The 20,307-nt window shown below is 44.9% G+C and overlaps 1 protein-coding gene and 1 long non-coding RNA gene across 13 annotated transcripts in view; one reads left to right on the top strand and one right to left on the bottom strand.

The window, feature by feature from the left end:
* Positions 1-2,815, top strand: part of TRAK1 (trafficking kinesin protein 1) — a 118,440-nt gene extending 115,625 nt beyond the window's left edge. For all 12 annotated transcript variants that reach the window (XM_034662169.1, XM_034662165.1, XM_011230545.3 and 9 more), the window contains one exon: positions 23-2,815. In XM_034662169.1, the coding sequence (XP_034518060.1) occupies positions 23-821 (799 nt within the window). In that variant the 3' untranslated portion in view covers positions 822-2,815. The remainder of the gene's footprint in view (positions 1-22) is intronic.
* Positions 2,804-20,307, bottom strand: part of LOC117802651 — a 22,680-nt gene continuing 5,176 nt past the window's right edge. Inside the window, exons 2-3 of the long non-coding RNA XR_004626037.1 lie at positions 4,399-4,486; positions 2,804-3,114 (exon numbers count right to left, since the gene is read on the bottom strand). This is a non-coding gene — a long non-coding RNA (uncharacterized LOC117802651). The remainder of the gene's footprint in view (positions 3,115-4,398; positions 4,487-20,307) is intronic.

Genomic DNA, 20,307 nt, shown 5'->3' with positions numbered 1-20,307 from the left:
ACCTCTTGTCTTTTCTTATCAGCCTTAACTCGGCTCCAACTCCAGCTTGTGGCAGCGCCAGCCACTTGAAGTCCACGCCGGTGGCCACCCCATGCACTCCACGGAGACTGAGTCTGGCCGAATCCTTCACTAACATCCGTGAGTCCACGACCACCATGAGCACGTCTCTGGGGCTGGTGTGGCTGCTGAAGGAGCGGGGCATTTCTGCAGCCGTGTACGACCCTCAGAGCTGGGACAGGGCCGGCCGGGGCTCGCTCCTGCACTCCTACACCCCCAGGATGGCTGTGATCCCCTCCACCCCGCCCAACTCGCCTATGCAGACGCCCACAGCCTCCCCGCCCTCCTTCGAGTTCAAGTGCACGAGCCCCCCCTATGACAACTTCCTGGCCTCCAAGCCAGCCAGCTCCATCCTGAGGGAAGTGAGGGAGAAGAAGAACGTCCGGAGCAGCGAGAGCCAGACAGACGTGTCTGTCTCCAACCTCAACCTCGTGGACAAAGTCAGGAGGTTTGGCGTGGCCAAAGTGGTGAACTCAGGGCGAGCCCACGTGCCCACCTTGGCCGAGGATCAGGGACCTCTCCTCTGTGGGCCCCCTGGCCCCGCCCAGGCCCTTGTCCCTGGGGGCCTGGTCCCCGAGGGCCTGCCCCTCGGATGCCCCGCTGTCCCCAGTGCCATGGGCGGGCTGCAGCTCAGCAGCGGCATGCGGAGGAACCGCAGCTTCCCCACCATGGTGGGGTCCAGCATGCAGATGAAAGCCCCCGTGACTCTCACCTCGGGAATCTTGATGGGTGCTAAGCTCCCCAAACAAACTAGCTTGCGGTGAGGCGGGCAGGGGGGCCCTTCCCCCGGAGGAGACCAGGCTCGCTCCTGCCTCCCTCTCATCCCCACCCTGCACTGCACGCTCTTCCCCTGCCTCCTCCGTCCCTCCCCTCTTGAGCTAGACAAATCAACCTCGTGCCTAATGGGGGAAGAGCGGAGACTTTGTAAAGCGTGTACATAGGACTTGCTGACCTTGTGTCCACCTGCCTTTTCTCCCCATGCCAGGGGAGAGGCCCCAGCACCGCCCCGCTCCCACCGGGACTTCACCCATGCTAGCCCAAGGGCAGGGGCCGCCGGGCGTCTTGTTCTCCTCCTCCTTTCCTTCGAGAAGCACTGAAACTCCCAAGTGCGTTCTTATCCCATGGATAGGAAACCAGTGAATCGGTGGCTGGCTCCCAGTGCAGTACATCGTGCGTGAGCCGGCGCGATGCGTCTGCCGGCCGGTGTCGCTGGGCGCCTCACCTCCTGCGCCCCGCGGGAGCAGCTCGAGCCCCCCTCTGTGGCCACACGCAGCCCATGTAGCTCCCGGGATGGCAGGGCTCTTCTTCCTCCTCTGGGGGGGCCCAGCTTCCTCCAGACCTTCACTGCTCTGCTTCGACGGAGAGTCGCTTCTTTTTCGAGGTGTGACTTTCTTTCCACACCTTTAGCCCGAATCACCCTTCGCTGTCCTGTCCTCGGTCGTCAGGCCAGACGGCTGACCTGAAAGAATGTATTGACACTCCCGCCGTGTTCTGTGTGAGGTCTTATTTTTTCCACTTTTTTTATATGCAGGGAAGTAATGGTACTAGATGGAAAGTCGCGGTCTCTGTTCTCTCTGTGACACGGAAATAATGTTTCACACTCGCCCAGTCTCTAGTGAGATAGCAGCGGAGCTTGGGGACCCGGGGTCACAACCAAATTAAGACCAGACCCAAGACAGTTTTCACAATAGGGTGAAAAGGAAAGGGGGCAGGGGAAAAGGGCGTGGATGGAATGGGTCAGCGGGAAAAGTGAAAAGAAACCACCACCAAATGAAGTATCAAACTGGTTCACGAGAGCAACGAAGCTGGGGCGTCCTGCTGGTTCCAGTCCGCCACGCGCTCGCATATGCGTGGTCTTTACGCACACAGTTGATGCCCCCACACGTTGCCCTCGTGTTTCAGGACAGAGTGGTCACAACAATATCTTTTCTCCCGCCACCTGCCCCCACCCCCCCCAGAAGCCTTGGTCTCCGTGCGCTGCTGTTTATCCCTAAGAACAGATAGAGGTGCTCGTGGGAAGAACCAGAAATGAACAGGGGAGCCTGGTCCTATTGCTGTCGCTGACCAAGTTTTGAATTTTATTTATTATGTGTGTGTGCTGTCCTCTCCTGTTCTGGTCGCAGTGTGTCTGGGGCCTTCCACTCCAAGCAGATAACTTATTTATTCTCACCTGAGGGCTGCACTGCCTAGCACAGTGCTCCCTGGTCCTTTGTTCCAGGCATTTGTGGAAGGGTGACATCATATGCAGATGAAATTGTCACGTTGCCATCCCCCTGTTCCCCGACCTCCCTCCCACCCCGGTGAAAATACGTCCAATTGAGTGTAAACCCACCCACTGAAGACTCTTTGAGAACGTCTCAAAGGAGCAAGCTTCAGTTCCACATTTTTAGATTATTTATTCTCAGAACACGAGGGGGTTGGTTCATTATTTTCAGCTCCCCTTGTGGCTGTATGTGTGCACTCACTGCAAGGAAATTCTTTGTATTTGAATGTATTTTAAAGCAGTAGGTAGAATAACAAAGGAATATGAAAACCACGAACCCAACGGACCACTCTATGTATTCAGAGAGGAGCCCCCATCACCACCAAGGAAATAGTGTAAAAATCAGCACCTCGGCGGTTGCAGGATTTAGTACAGCTCATGATCGACCTTGTGCAGCCACGACCAACAGAGTATGTGGTCGTGCGTCAAAAAAATCAATAAAATTTTATTCTCTAATGAATATCAATAAAAGACGTTCAAGCGATGGAAACCACACTGGGATTCTGCTTGTGTCTCATTTTTGTCTTTTTCATTCACGTGAGATGTAAAGCTACTGAGCTCTTCCTGGAAGATTAAATGGAAGCCATCCAGTTTACATGCTGTTCTGACCACCCCTTCTCACACAATGCTGACCCTTAGATACCAGTCCAGTTGGAACCCGAAGATCTTCCCTACCTTTCAGGGCTGCACACTGTTCCAGCATGCACACATACCCACGGTGAATCTGTTCACACTCCCGTGGACCAGTACCCTATGGCGACACAGAGTTCCTTCCGGCCTTTTCTATCACAGCGCTGTAATGAGAAAACTTGGCATGTATGTAATCTTCCACATATGTGAGCACATCTGTGCGATAAATTCCTAGAGAGATACTACCAAATTGCCCTCCACAGAGTTGTGTTAAGAAACTTTTGAGGGACGTCTGAGGGGCTCAGTCAGTTAAGCATCTGACTCTTGATTTCAGCTCAGGTTGTGGGATCGAGCCCTGCGTCAGGCTCTGTAGTCAGTGCCGAGTCTGCTTAGGATTCCCTCTCCCTCTCCTTCTCCCTCTTTCCCTCCTCCCTGCTCCTCTTTTTATTATTATAATAATATTTTTTATTATATTATGATAGTCACCATACAGTACATCCCCGGTTTCCGATGTAAAGTTCGATGATTCATTAGTTGCGTGTAACACCGTGCACCGTGCAATACGTGCCCTCCTTACCACCCATCACCAGCCTATCCCATTCCCCCACCCCCCTCCCCTCTGAAGCCCTCAGTTTGTTTCTCAGAGGCCATAGTCTCTCATGTTTCATTCCTCCTTCTGATTACCCCCCTTTCTTTATCCCTTTCTTCTACCGATCTTCCTAGTTCTTATGTTCCATAGATGAGAGAAATCATATGATAATTGTCTTTCTCTTGCTTGACTTATTTCACTTAGCATTATCTCCTCCAGTGCCGTCCATGTTGCAGCAAATGTTGAGAACTCGTTCTTTCCCCGCTCCTCTGAAGTAAAATCTTGAAAAACATTTTCAGAAACCAATGACAGTGGAGGGTCATCAGAGAATTGAGAGAAAAAGGATCAAACTTATTCTGCCACCTCCATCTCTGGAAACAGTGAAATTATGCAAAGAGGAGTGGGGGGTGGCAGCATGGTTTTTAAACCAGGTGCGACCGTTCGGTCATGGTGTGACCTTGGGCAAGCCACTTACTGTCATCGGGGCCTCTTTTCCTAACCTGTAAAATGTGAACAGTGATATACTTTAGGGTTGATTCATTGTCTCGGGCACCTACTGTGTGCTCAGCACTGTTCTAGGTAGTGGGGTCTGAGTAGCTTCTGCTCTTGTCGAGTGTACGTACAGTCTGTTACTGGCAGAAAGATGTCCAAACACGACATAATGAGGGCCATGCAGAGAATTATAGTGGGGTGTTGTGAGGGAATGGGTGGCAGTCAGGGAAGGCCTCTCCAGGGAGGTGGCACTTGAGATAACCATGTGAGATCTGGCACAAGGCCACGTGGCCAGAGAGCAGCCAGTGCAGAGACGCAAAGGCCGGAAAAGCATGTGGTGTGTTTGAGGAGCAGAAAGAAGACCCACCTGTTAGTAGAGAAGGGGAGCACGGTGGTGACCGGGAAGCCAGGGTGCTCACCCGGTGGTCCCTCTGATCCCCATGCTTCCAGCCACTCTGCAGGAGACAAGCCACATGATTAGTTCTGGCCTGTGGGCTATGAGCAGAGAGAGATCTGTGCCTGACTCTCCACGCCCCTCCCTTCCCCCGAAGCGCAGGTGGAAATGGGGAGACATGTTGGTGCAGTCTCCATCACCCTGGGTTGCCCGGGAACCCTGTAGGCCAGACTCCCTGCCCAACCTGCGTTTTGCACGTGATCTGAAGGAGAAATAAACTTGTTAAGCCAGTGAGGTTCTTGGGCCGCACGTCACAATCCAGTGTAGAGCCCAGGTGTCTGTGGTTTACCAAGCCCTCCCAGGGATTCTGGGGCTAAAGTTTGAGAACCACTGTGCTGGGAGGGGGAATGTTGGGGTGGGAGTCTTGCTGTGAGAGGGAGGGTTTTCCCTCCAATCTCTCCCGGCCGTGGGGGCTTGAGGCCAGACAGTTGCGGCCCATCTTGCTTGGAGGGGACAGGCAGAATGAGGGGTTTATCTGCCCAACTGGGGTGGGAAGGCTTTGAGACAAGGTGACTCTGGATCTGGGGTTCAAGGATGGGCAGGCTTTGCCCCAGGGAGGGAAGGCATCTCAAGCAGAGGGTAAAGATGTAAAGGAGAAATGGGAAAAGGATCCTAGCATGATGCATTTTTTCTCGGCCCTTCCTTACAGTAGCGTGGTAACCAATAAATAGAGAAGGGGCAATAGAGTTAGGAAAACCACCATTTTGCAACCCTAAGACCAACTCATCTTGACAAAGATGGACGCCAAAACCACTGGGTTGGGTGAGAGCGTGTTAGGTAGCGGGATAGTTACACACGTATCTTCCCATAGAATGTTTATTAATTTGCGAAGGGGAAAAGGTACGTTTGCAGTGGAGAAACCGGTCATGCACCATTTCCCACAAGTCCTTCAACTTAACATTACCCAAAGGAGACAAAACGGTATCAGCACTTCCTGCTCTGCTGTACTGGGAAGGACACATCGCTTCTAGGCTGTTCTGCCCAAATTGCAAAACCTGAATCATGAGGTTGACAAATGGACTAGCCCAAATGGAGGACACTTTATAAAACAAGGTACCTGTTCCCTTTAAAAATGTCGAGGTCATGAAAGAAAGACCAAGGACTTATATCAGGATAAAGGAGAATAGAGATGACTAATGCAATTCATGGTTCTGTATTGAAAACACGCTCTAAAAGATACTGGGATGATCAGAGAAATTTCAATATTGAACACAATTAAAAACATCGTGTCAATGTTAAATTTCATTGAATTCACTTGTACCATCACTATGTAAAATCTTGTCCTATTTCTTAGGAGATACTAGCTAGAGGATTCAGCCAGAGGGGCTTGAAGTCTGTCTGCAAGTCATTTTCAGAGGTTTCTGGCTGGCCCAGCTGGTAGAGCATGTGACTCTTGATCTCAGGGTTGTGTGTTCAAGGCCCATTTTGGGCAGAGAGCTTAATAAAAAAAAAAAAATTCGGGGCACCTGTGTGGCTCAGTCGGTTAAGTGTCCGACTTTTGGCTTTGGCTTGGTCATGATCTGCTGGTTGTGAGGTCCAGCCCCATGGCTTTGGCTCGGTCATGATCTGCTGGTTGTGAGGTCCAGCCCCATGTCAGGCTCCGTGCTCAGCGCAGTCTGCTTCACATTCCCTCTCCTCCTTCCCCTCCTCTCCCTGCTCATGCACATGTGCTCTCTCTCTCTCAAATAAAATCTTTAAAAAAAAAAATGCAAGGAAAGGACCTGTAAAAGTGGGAAGCACCCTAATACCATAGGTCTCGTAAACTGTAAGAATAAATGCATTCTTCTGTCTCGTGGCTGTGACATGTGGCAGGAGGATGCTTGGGGCTTGTTTCTTCCTCCCTGTTCTGTGTTAAATTTCTTCATGAGTATCCTGAACCCTTCGCCCAGCCCAGGGAGCTCAACCAGAAGGCACCAGGGCCCAAGGGGAAGTTCTCAAAGAGGCAGTTGATGGGACCAGGAAACAAAAATGTCAAATTCTTGTTTTTTAAAATTAGGAGTACAGAAAAAGCTGAATAAATGTTTTGATTAAGATCAAAAGATTCAGGGGGCGCCTGGGTGGCTCAGTCACTTAAGCATCTGCCTTTGGCTCGGGCCATGATCTCGGGGTCCTGGGATCAACCCCTGTGTCAGGCTCCCTGCTCAGCAGACAGTCTGCTTCTCCCCCTCCCTCCTACCCCTCCCAACTGCTCACGCTCTCTCACTCTCTCTCAAATAAATAAATAAAAATCTTTAAAGAAAAAAAAAAGATCAAAGATTTGGGATGAAACCTACTGAGCCAGTTTCCTTTTTTACTGCTTATTTCCCCTCTGCCATCCTGACAGCCCAGCATGTTCTGCAAGCCAGTACATGAAGGAGAGCGTTGGAAGAGGGCTCTGACCCACAACTAACATGGAGACCCTTCATCTTCCCTGACCCTGGGCCCACTCTAGAGTCTTGGGAGAAGCCCCAGACGAGTCTGAAAATCCAAAACAGAAAAGCTGGTTTCATAGTGGGGGCCAAGAAAGTGAAGATAGTCCAGAATACCACCCCAGCTCTTCACCCCTACTCAGGAAATGACCACTCAAAAGTAGAAATGGCAAGTGGGTCTCCACAGAGAGCTCTCCAGGGGATCACCAAGTATCTGGCACCAAACAGATGTAGGACTCACTTCTAAATATTGCCTGGGAGCAGAGAGGCAGGTATGCCCTAGGGGTCCTTTCCAACAGGGGGAAGAAAGTAGACACATGCCTCCCTCAAAGCTCATATGAGTGCTGTCACCCAGAACTTAGATTCCTCTGAGGAGGTGGAAAGTTATTCTGATGACCTAAATAGATTGTAAATTTAGAAAATTAATTGTTTGCTCATGTGGGCTCCTGGCTGGAAAGCGTATCCAGGGAGGATTTATTTTCTATAGCCGGTAGAGGGCACTTTAAGACAGCAGAAGACCTAAAAGAATCTACCTTGATGATTCAATCCTGAATTCATGTGGGTTTGCTTTTCCCAGAAAGCAATTCAGGGAGGGCAACAGGGATGAACAGAGACACTGAAGGAAGTCAGGAGGCACTGTCTCAGTTGACCTGGTGAACTGGAAGGAGGCATTCCAGGCCAAGGGGTCAGCATACGCACAGGCTTGGGGTATCAGTAAAGAAATTCAGCATATAATGGGAAGGAAACCACTTCCTATGTCCTGCCATACCCAGGAGACAGAAGAAAGCAAAACATAGTTTATAAACATTCTATACTAGGAGGGTGTTTCCACTTTTGGAAATTAATCTACCCCCTTTAAACGCACCTTCCTTTTAAAAATAATTTTTGTATCTTGCTTTTTCCAAAGACATTTGAGCGTGGGCTGTAGATAACATGCCTCTTTACTCTTTAATACATTAGCCCACCTCTCCTGAGCTTGACGGAGCCTCAGTACAAGGACCGAACCCAGGGTTGGAGGAAGTGGCTGTTCTTCGGTGCTTGGGCCTTCGCCATGTCTAATACCCAAGGTTCAGGCTGATTCTGCTCTCAAGTCCCAAAGAACTTCAGACCAGAGAGGGAAAGTGGGCCCTTTAGCTTAGACCAGCAGCATGGAGACTCAGCAATGCCTGGGAGTAGACATGAGCCCCAGGGAAAGCAAGTAAGACAGGAACTCGGTGCCCAAGAGCAGGGCAGAATGCAGCAGGGTTTCCTACAGCCAGGCAGCTGCACCGCTGGAGGACCACTGGCAGAGGTCACTTGCAAGCAGCAGGCCCAAGTTTAGGGACATCTTTACAGAGAAAAAACAGAGGCACCTGGGTGGCTCAGTCGGTTAAGTGTCAGATTCTTGATCTCAGCTCAAGTCTTGATCTCAGGGTCATGTTGAGGCTCCATTAAGTGTGGAGCCTACTTAAAAAAAAAAGAGAGAGAGAGAGAGACAAAAACGGATGTTTTGTTCTAAGCACCCAAGTAGATAAACCCTTAGTCCTCCCTGGGGCTTCTATTCGTCACCTGTGACACTAAGACCCAGTGTAACAATGGCTCCGTGTGACCCCTGATTCTCCTGGTTGCCTGACTTCCAGCCAGTAGTGGCCTTCACTGCCCTTGGGTCATAGCTTGTGACAGGAGAAGTAATTGCACTGTGTGCTCAGCTGTCCTGAGAGGGTGCCCCCAGTTCCGCAGAAGCTATGGAACTGACTCACCAAAGAGACAAGGTACCTGGCTGGCTCAGGAACTGGGTAAGAAGGTACCTCCACTCTCGTCACCTGTTATCCAGTCTCTGGTCCCCCTGAGGCTGCCTTGTCAAAGCTGGAGTCCTGACCCCTCATGAATACACAGAGATGAAGAGGGGGCCACTGAGCCCGGTTGTCAAGGGCCAGCCAAGCAGCTGGGACTTTATGGACATGGAAAATAGTGCATCTCAATTCTTAGTGGTGAAGGATTGGTTGGTTTGCTTTAAATCAATCCCTATGGGCCAATATTTGTCAAATACACAACGAAAATACAAAAGCAACTTTTAAATGACTAGATTCAAGATACTAAGTTATATTTCAAGAATGTAAGAACACAGGAAAGGTAAAATTATGAAAATAGTGCATATTATTCATTCAAAGTACACGTAAAGTGTTTAATACATGGACTATTACACTCAACTTTGTCATTGTCACTCTGCAGTCATAACTAAACAGTTATAAGTAGTGATTTTCCATATTAAACACTTATATGCTCACTTGGAATGAACACCATACATCAGAGTTTTTAAGGTGGTAAAGGAGTTGGATTCTTTTATTTTATCTCACCTGGCTCAGATTGACAAGCATGCTCCTTGCAGGCGGAAGATATTTCTACAGTGCTTCCATGTTTTCTTTCACTAACACCCACCGTAGAGAAACTAGCCTCAGAGAATATTGACAGGAAAGGAAGACAAGATTTTTCAAGTGACTTCTCGACAAAGAATTCTAGTGGGGCTTATTGTTCAATCTGTAAATTCCGGCTGAACAACAAGCACTATGAGATTTCAGGGAAGATGGTGGGGTAGGAGGACCCTAACCTCACCTCATCTCATGGATATAAGGAGATAACACCCACATCAGTGTCAATAACCCCGAAAATGACCTGGAGACTGGCAGAACAAACTCTCCACAGCTAAATGTAAAGAAGAGGCCACATCAAAGAGGGTAAGGAAGGGCAAAAACCAGTAGAGAGCTAAGTGAACCCATAGGACTGTCCATGGGAGGGAGAAGTGCCAGGGTAGCAGAGAGGGGAGAGAAACAGATCCTCACACCAGGAACCCCAGGCCTGGGAGACCCACATGAGGAGAGGAATCTTCATAACATTTGGCTTTGAAAACCAGAGGGGCATAATTTCATGAGTTCTTACAACTGGTGGGGTTTAACCTCTGGAACTGTAAAAATCAGCAGGCTTGGCTTTGGGGAAGCAGGGAGGGCAAGAGGAAACGGAGTTCCCATTCTTAAAGAGGTAGCACAATAAACAGCCCTGCTGAGGCTGCTGGGTATAAGGGAGAGAGATTTATGTACTAATCTGGGAACATGTGCTAGAGGGGCAGGGATCATTGGGAGACTTCTCCAAGAACAAAGGAGCTAGTGGGTGTCATTTCTTTTCCCCATTCCCCAGCCTAGACACAGGGACACTGGTGGGAACCAGCACAGTGCCAACACTTGCTACTTAACTGCTAACAGCACGCCCACCCCTGCATTCTCCTGCAGACATGCCCCCCCCCCAGTACACCCTTGATCAGAGCCCATCCAAAGCAGTGCCACAAGCCTGGCAGTGTGCAAGCAGCCCCAGTCGAGGTCAACACCACTCCAAAGTGACTCCTACACCAAGGAGAGGGGAAGATAACCGCACAGAGACCCCCATCTGACTGCAATGGGTTGGGGGCAGATATCTGGTCTGACTGTGGACCCTGCCCACCAACAAAAGCTTCTCAGAGAACACCACAGGGAAAGCACCCTGTGGTTTGGTGCTACTGCATCTCTAGCAAATGCCTGCTCCAACCAAACTCAAGCCCAAGCTGGCCCGACTTGTCCCCTAACAACACAGGGACCAAATCCTGTCCACAACAGGCAAAGAGAGCCACTGTAGATGACTGGACTGAAGGAAAAAACAGCCAAGACACAACATCAGGGCACACACAACATACATAGGAGACATGCCTGAAGTGGAGGTTCTGGTAAACATGGGATATTGTACTGCAGGGCAGTACAGGACTCCTTCTTCATAAGGCCGCTACTTTCAAGAGCAGGAGACATAGCTGACTTTCCTAACAAACAGAAAGAGACACAGAGAGTAAGACAAAATGAGGAGAGAGGAATATGTCCCAAATGAAAGAACAGGACAAGGTCACATCAAGAGAGCTTAAGGAAATGGAGGTAAGAAATATGTTTGATAGAGAATTCAAAGTAATGGTCAAAGATACTCCCTGGACTTAAGAAAAGAGTGGAAGACCTCAGTGAGATGCTCAGCAAAGAGATAGAAAACACACGAAAGAACCCGAGATAAAGAACTCAATAACTGAAATTAAAAATATACTAAGTGGAATAAATAGTAGACTAGAGGAAGCAGAAGAATGGATCAGCAACCAGAAGGACAGAGTAATGGAAACCAATCAAACTGAATGGGAAAAAGAGAGAGAGAGAGAGAGAGGGAAAAAAAGCATGTAGACTCTGGGAACTCAGCAATACCATCAAGCATAATAACATTGGATTATAAGGATCACAGAAGGGGGAGAGAGAGAAAAGGGGAAAATTATTTTAAGAAATAGTACCTGAAAATTTGCCAGATCTTGGGGAGGAAATAGAAATCCAGGTCAGGAAGGCATAGAAACCCCCCCAGCAAAAACCCAAGGTGGTCCACACCAAGACACATAGTAATTAAAATGGCAAAATGTAGTGGCAAAGAGAGAATTTTAAAAGCAACAAGAAGAAAGAAAACAGTTATATACAAGGTAAACCCCATAAGGCTATCAGCAGATTTTTCAGCAGAAACTTTGCAGGCCAGAAGAAAGTGGCATGATATATTCAAAGATATATTTGAGAGGAAAAACCCCCTGCAACCACGAATACTCTATCCAGCAAGGCTATATTCAGAATAGAAAGAGAGATTAAGAGTTTCCCAGACAAATGTTAAAGGAATTCATGACCACTGAACCAGCCCTATAAGAAATGTTAAAGCAAACTTTTTGAGCAGGAAGAAAAGATCGTAAGTAAGTGAAAGAAAAGTAGGAAGCACAAAAGCAGTAAAATTAAGTATAACTATAAAATCAGTCAAAGGATTTACAAAATAAAAGGATGCAAAGTATAACACCATATACCTAAAATGTGTGTGTGTGGGGGGAGGTAAAGAATGGGTTCAAACTTAAGCAACCATCAACTTAATATACACTGCTATATGCAAAAGATGTTATATATAAACCTGATAACCACAAATCAAAAACCAGTAATAGATATGCAAAAATAAAGAGAAAGGAATCCAATATTTTTAAATAGACATCATACTCAGCAGAGGGCCCAATGCAGGGCTTGAACCCATGACCCTGAGATCAAGACCTGAGATCAAGAGTCAGATGCTCAACTGACTGAGCCACCCCGGTTCTCTGGAACCCAATTTTATATCACTAAAGAAAGCCAACAAATGGTGAGAGAAAAGAGGAAGAAAAGGAACAAAGAACTACAAAAACAATCATAAAACAAAAAAATGACAATAAGTATATAACTATCAATTACTTTGAATGTAAATGGACTGAGTGGTCCAATCAAAAGACATAGGGTGACAGAGTGGATTAAAAAAAACAAGACCCATCTATATGCTGCCTACAAGAGACTCATTACAGACCTAAAGACACATGCAGATTGAAAGTGGAGGGAGGGAAAAGTATTTATCATGCAAATGGAAGTGAAAAGAAAACCAGGGTAGTAATATATATCAGACAAAATAGACTTTAAAACAAAAACTGTAACAACAGACAAAGAAGGACACCATATAATCATAAAGGGAACAATCCAACAAGAAGATATGCCAATTGTAAATATTTATACACCCCACATGAGAGCACCCAAGTACATAAAGCAACTATTAACAAACATAATGGAAGCAATCAATAGTCATACAATAATAGTAGGGGACTTTATAACACCCCACTTACATTAATGGGTAGATTGTCCAAACAGAAAAATCAACAAGGAAACAGGACTTTGAATGACATTTTGGGCCAGGTTGATCTAACATATATTCAAAACATAATAATAATGAAGATTAGAGCAGATATAAATGATACAGAAACTAAAAAACAATAGAGCAGATCAATGAAACCAGGAGCCATTTCTTTGAAAAGATCAACAAAACTGATGAACCTGTAGCCAGACCCATAAAAGAGAGAGAGAGAGAGAGAGACAGAGAGAGAGAGAACCCAAATAAACAAAATCACTAATGAAAGAGGAGAAATAGCCAACACCACAGAAATACAAATAATTGTAACAGAATATTATGAAAACTTATATGACAACAAATTGGACAGCTTAGAAGAGATGGATAAATTCCTAGAAACATAACCTCCTAAAACTAAAGCAGGAAGAAATAGAAAATTTGAACAGACCAATTACCAGCAATGAAATTGAATCAGTAATCAAAAAGACTCCCAACAAACAAAAGTTGAAGACCAGTTGGCTTCACAGGCAAATTCTACCAAACCTTTACAGAAGAGTTAATACCTATTTTTCTCAAACTATTCCAAAAAATACAAGAGGAAGGAAAACTTCCAAATTCATTTTACAAAGCCAGTATCACCCTGATACCAAAACTAGATCAAGACACCACACACACACACACACACACACACACACACAAAGAGAACTACAGGCCATATCTCTGATGAGGACAGATGCAGAAATCATCAATAAAATATTAGCAAACTGAATCCAACAATACATTTAAAAAAATTACATACCACGATCAAGTGGGATCTATTCTTGGGAAGCAAGGGTGGTTCAATATTAACAAAACAATCAACATGATACGTTACATCAATAAGAGAAACGAAAAGAACCATATGATCACTTCAATAGGTGCGAAAAAGAATTTGACAAAGTACAACATCTATTCATGATAAAAACCCTCAACAAAATAGGGTTAGAGGGAACATACCTCAACATAATAAAGGCCATATACAAGAAACCCACAGCCAACATCATACTCAATGGTAAAAACCTGAGAGCTTTTCCCCTAAGGTCAGAAACAAGACAAAGATGTCCACTCTCACCAATTTTATTCAACATAGTACTGGAAGTTCTAGCCTTAGCAATTAGACAACAGAAAGAAAGAAAAGGCATCCAGATTGGTAAGGAAGAAGTAAAACTCTATTGGCAGATGACATGATACTATATAGAGAAAACCCTAAAGACTCCACCAAAAAACTCTTAGAACCGATAAATGAATTCATTGAAGTCACTGAATCAATATATAGGAATCTGTTGCGTTCTTATACACTAATAATGAAGCAGCAAAAAGTGAAATTAAGAAAATAATCTCATTTACAATTGCACCAAAAACAATATGTAGGAATAAACCTAACCAAAGTGGTTAAAGATCTATATTCTGAAAACTATAGAACACTGATGAAATAAATTCAAGACAATGCAAAGAAATGGAAAGACATTCCATGCTCATGGATTGGAAGAACAAATATTGTTGAAATGTCTATACTATCCAAAGCAATTTACACATTTAATTCAATCTCTATTGAAATACCAACAGCATTTTTCACAGAACTAGAACAAACAATCTTAAAATTTGTATGGAAACACAAAATACCTCAGCCAAAGCAATCTTGAAAAACAAAACAAAACAAAACTGGAAGTATTGCAATTCCAGATTTCAAGGTATATTACAAAGCAATAATAATTAAAACAGTATGGCACTGGCATAAAAACAGACACATAGATCAATGGAATAGACGAGAAAACCCAGAAATAAGCCCACAATTATACGGTCAATTAGTTTTTGACAAAGGAAGCATGAATATACAATGGGGAAAAGACAGTCTTTTCAACAAATGGTGTTGGGAAAACTGGACAGCCACATGCAAAAGAATGAAACTGGATCACTTTCTTTCACCATACACAAAAATAATCTCAAAATGGATTAAAGACCTAAATGTGAGACCTGAAACCATAAAAATCCTTGAAGAGAGCACAGGCAGTAATCTCTCTGATGTTGGCTGTCACAAAATTTTTCTAACTATGTCTCCTGAAGCAAGAGAAATAAAAGCAAAAATAAACTATTGGGACTACATCAAAATAAAGTCTCTGCAGTGAAAGAAACAATCAACAAAAGTAAAAGGAAACCTACATAGTGGGAGAAGGTATTTGCAAATACATATCTGATAAAGGGTTAGTATCCAAAATACATAAAGAACAGATACAACTCAATACCCCAAAACCAAATAATTAAAAAATGGGCAGAAGACATGCACAGACATTTCTCCAAAGAAGTCATACAGATCACCAATGGACACATGAAAAGATGCTGAACACCACTCGCCATCAGGGAAACGGTAAACAAAACTACAATGAGATATCACCTGACACCAGTCAGAATGGCTAAAATAAAAAATATAAGAAACAGCAAGTGTTGGTAAGGATGTGGAGAAAAAGGAACCCTTGTGCACTATTGGTGGGAACGCAAACTGTGTGGCCACTGTGGAAAAAAGCGTGGAATTTCCTCAAAAAATTAAAAATAGAACTATATGATCCAGTAATTACATTACTGTGTATTTACCCCCAAAATAAAAAAAGAGAAAACAACACTAATTCAAAGGGATACGTGCACCCCTATGTTTATCGTGACATTATTTACAACAGGTAAACTATGGCAGCAGCCCAAGTGTCCATCAATAGATGAATGATAAAGAAGGAAGTGGTATACACACACATACACACACACACACACACACACACACACAATGGAATAATACTCAGCCATAAAAAGAATGGAATCTTGCCATTTGCAATGATGGAGCTAGAGAGTGTAATGCTAAGTGAAATAACTCAGAGAAAGACAAATAGCTTATAATTTCACTTCCGTGGAATTTAAGAAACAGAACAAATTTAAAAAGAAAAAAAAAAGAGACAAACCAAAAAACAGAGTATTTACTCTAGAGAACAAGCTGATGGTTACCAGAGGGGACGTGGGTGGGGGATGGAGGAGATAGGTAAAGGGGACTAGGAGTACAGTTATCATGATGAGCTCTGAGTAATGTACAAAATTGTTGAATCTTTATGTCGTACACCTGAAGCTAATATCACACTATGTTAACTACACTGCAATTAAAAGTAAAAAAAAAAAAAAGAAATCACAACAGCACCTCACTTCTCTACAGCAACACTGACTAGAAAATAATGAATCTTAAAATTTCTAAGGAGAAACTTTTTCCAACCTACAATTGATATATGTATATGATATACATGTATTTAAGTAAATACGTATACTATATAAGAACAACTACACCACAGGGAAAGAATTATGAAACTAGTACATGTTATTCACTGAAAAAGTACATAGAACATTTAATATAGGGACTCACCATTACACTCAACTTTGTCATTCTGCAGTCATAACTAAACAGTTATAACTAGCGATTTTCCATATTAAACACGTATACACTCACTTGGGATGAACACTGTACATCAACGTTTTTAAGGTGGTAGAAGAGTTGGATTCTTTTATTTTATCTCAGCTGGCTCAGACTGACGAGCATTCTCCTTGCAGGGAATAGGGTGTCTCTACAGTGCTTCCGTGTTTTCTTTCACTAACACGCACCATAGAGAAACTAGCCTCAGAGAAGGAATATCAAGAGGAAAGGAAGACAGGATTTTTCAAGTAACTTCTTGACAAAGAATTCTAGTGGGGCTTATTTTACAATCTGTAAATTCTGGCTGAAAAATAAGCCCTACAAATTTTACTTTCTGATCTTGAATAATACTGAATTATAAATTTTTAAAAACTTGATAAAACTTGATGGTAAAATTAAGCAGTTAGAAAAGTAAATGAAGGCTTACATTTGCTCAGACTTTATACATTTTTGGCTTATGGTTGACAAACTAACCTTAGAATATCATGTGCTGTAATGTGGTCCCACTGTGTGTGACCAGTCTGCTGCTGGTGACACCTGAGAGTCCTTCTACACCTGAACTGGTCCACCTTTTGGTAACAGGCTCAGATAATGTAGCAATGTTGATTGCTCCAAAAGCATCTGACCATTCGTCCCCCATTTCCATTCTTATTTCTTTTATGGACTGCCATCAGCCCACAAACCACTCTTTGAGTTGTGCTGGTATGGAAGACTCCTATGGTGACAGGCACCTTTTCGTGTCTGTCACCATAGGTTAATTGGAATGGTTAGTTTTGCTCTTAGCAAATCACCCCCACGGCATGGAGGATCAGGAAGAAGGCAGACACCAAAGCTGGGCTGTACTTTTTTGATAGCCATCTAGAATGGGGAGAAGGTGAGGACTGGGAATGGCCTCAGTGGCTCCCTTCTTACTCAGAGTCCACCCCTTTTCACTAGAATGCCAGTTCCATGGGGGAACGGACTCCCTTACATTGTGGACTTCCACCATCAACAATCCTCCACCTCATGCCTCACCAAACCTGCTTGGTCCCTAGGAACCGCCTCCCCACAGCCTCTCAGAGAACGCTCTCATTCTTTCATTCCCTTCTTCCCACGTTCTGAGGGTCCTGGATCTCCTGGCTCTCTACTACTGTCTTTAGATTGCTCTTTTCCCATTAACCTCTTTCAGAGCCACTGCCATATTGAAGTCCATGCTTCCTGGCCCTCAACCTCCTTCCCAACAAGGCTGTCCTTGGCCATCTTCCTGGAAACCCCCTTCATTCTTTGAAGATGTTAACACTGAGCTTATAGTCTTTTTCTCCAACTTACATCTTGCTCTCAGCCTAGGTAACTTCAGCCACCATGCGGACAGCCCTTTTGGTTCTGGGCCCTCAATTCCTGTACTAGTTCATCTCCACTGGTTTCACCATCGCTCTGTTTCTTCCAAGCTCTCCCAAAGCCATATCCTCAATCTTATTATCACCTGAAATTGCTCAACTTCTGAAGTTTGAGATGCAATTACCCCCCTTTTGACCACAACCTCTTGGCACATAGTTCTCTGTCAGTTCCTCACTCTCCATGTGTTCTTGGACCTCAAAGAAATATCTAGACTCCTGGCTCCTCTGCTCCTTTCATTTGCCATCTACCCCTCTTCTTGTCACTTTTCTTCCTATGCAGCCTAGACCATGTCCCATCATTCCAGAACCAAGTTCTTAAGTCAAAACACCAATACTGGATCATTCAACTCTTCACCTATGCTTCCTGAACAGGGCTGCTGATTTCTGGTAAGGAAACTAAATCATGAGTATGGATGTCCAATTATTGTCTCCCATCCCACTGGGCCTTCCAAGTGACAGGGCAATCGTACATATTCCTTGTCAGTGGTCTCTTTCATTCCCTATAGATACTATTTCAGCTCCTCTCCCCTCCTCACTTTCTACTTCATCTCTCCCTCACACTCAACAAATGAAATTACCTTTTTCAGAGACAGAATTAATCACACAGGAATGGTCTCAATTTTCTGTGATCAAATCTGTAAACTTACTGAAGACACACTCATTATTTTCTCTCTACCTTCTGTTACAAGGGAAGATAGGTTCTTCTTCTGGACCCTGTCCCATGCCTCCACCAATTTTATAGATCTCAGCCCCTCCCTCCTTCTCTTAGGGCCTTATTTCATGCATCATACTCTTATTCACCTGTATCTTAAAAACCTTCTTTATGAAGAATTTCAAACTTAGAGCAAAGAGTTATATAACACACAGTATGTTCTTACCATCTGTATCAGTCAGGGCTCTTAGTTACAAACAAGAGAAAACTGCTGTAGATGGCTTAGGGAGAAAAGAGGCTTAATAAGGGATAATAAGATAACAGAATCTCCTAACATAGAGAACCAGGGCAAGAAGCCATGGAGGTAAGAACATTTAAATCGTGTCACCAGCCGACCCCAGGAGATCCGCCGTAGTCCATACTACTGATGAGTATGACTTGTGGGGCCAGCTTCCCAAGCCTGTGCCCCAGCTGCAAAAGAGGCTGGGGGAAAAGTTTCTGGCTCCTACTTGGGGGTTGCAGAGCATGCCCAGAGGAGGGACATTCAAAATGCTAAATAGCCAAGAGGAAGGTTGACTGTCCCCCACAGTCCACCCCCTGTCTGTCCAACACCTAACTAGACTCCTCTTCCTTACTTCAAAACACAAACCTCAGCAGCAACAGCACTCCCATTAGCACAGTACAGCCGTCCCTCCTGCAAATCATAAACGCACGGCCTTCTCCAAAGGGAATTTCAGGATCTACAGGATATGCACAGAGCTCGTCTTGCTCCACTGTAACCCCATCTTGATGTTCTAGACCTGTGGGTGCTTTGCAGCGTCAGCCATTTAACACATCCTCTGTGAAAGAGTAGGGAAAGGCAACTCTGCCAGTTTTTAAGATATTGTTTCTCTGCTCCGAACACACCATTTTATACGTGGCTGGGGCTGGGACTCTGCAAACCCCGTCCACACCGAAGTGCTACTAATAGGAGCATCACTGGGGGGGCAGAGGAGGGAGAGGAGGCTCGTCACTTCCTGCCTGTGCACCTTTCCCATCAGTGTCAACCAGAATCACTTCTTCACCCTGGAAGCAGCAGTTGGTTCCAGTTCAGTCTTCCTCATTCCCAGAGCCAACTTCATCATTCACTCTCTCTTTCTTTTTCTCATGTGCGCACACGTGTACACACACACACACACACACACACACACACACACACACACACACCCTGCTCCATGATAATAGCCAAGTAACATGCTCTCCTCTGAAGTCTAGGTTCCACTTCCTTCTCACCACTTCTCCAAGCTTCTAAATTTAATGAATCCCAACCTCTTCCCTTTGTTCTCCCAGCCCTGCAGAGGTGGGGCTCTGCTTCCTGCTGTTAATATCACTAATTATCCCATGTTCCCTTTTGCTTTTTCGGTCTTCGAACACCCATTCAATTCTCTATATTCTGTCTGTCTGTTGAAAAAGCCAGCATGGTAGCCCTTGTTTCTGGTTGGAAATTAGAACTTCATTCCTCTATTACCTGCTTCATGTTCCTTTTCTCCTCAGCTGGTCAAAATTCTTTAGTTGGTGGAGATAATGCAAAATTTCATTTTGGAATGATCCAAACCATCACCAGTGGCTATGCCTGTTTGGTTTGCAGGGAATGTGGGATATTCAGTGAAGGAAGGAAATCATAATCACCAACTACAGCCTCATGACCTGTTCAGAAACAAGGACTCTAGTATTGTAACCAAACCCAAGTCTGTCTGCCCAATATGCAAAGACAATAACTGAGACATCATCATCAAGTATGTAGCGAGGAAAGGGTTTATTTGAGAGGCAGCCAAATGAGAAAGTGGGAGTGAAGCCTCAAATCTACCTCACTTCTGGGAAGGGGAGAGAGTCAAGGATATTTAGAGGCCAACAAAAAAGGTCTGGGTAAATAGTTGCACCTGTGAGTAGTCCTATTAACCCTTCCGTTGTTGATTTCACTCCCCACTGTCTTTCAGTCATTCGTTTTTGAGGGAATTGGAACAATGACCATTCTAGTTATGACCTGCTGCAATGAAGTTCGAGGTTATAGGGATGGAATCTTTCTGCACTCGTTCAGAAAAGCTGTGATCACAAAGACAGCATGGTCCTGGCACAAAAACAGACACATAGACCAATCAAACGGAATAGAGAAACCAGAAATGGACCCTCGGCTCTTTAGGCAACTAATCTTTTTTTTTTAAT

Source organism: Ailuropoda melanoleuca, chromosome 6, assembly GCF_002007445.2.
Source record: "Ailuropoda melanoleuca isolate Jingjing chromosome 6, ASM200744v2, whole genome shotgun sequence".
NCBI lineage: Eukaryota > Metazoa > Chordata > Mammalia > Carnivora > Ursidae > Ailuropoda > Ailuropoda melanoleuca.
This window is presented reverse-complemented; position numbering and strand designations above follow the sequence as displayed.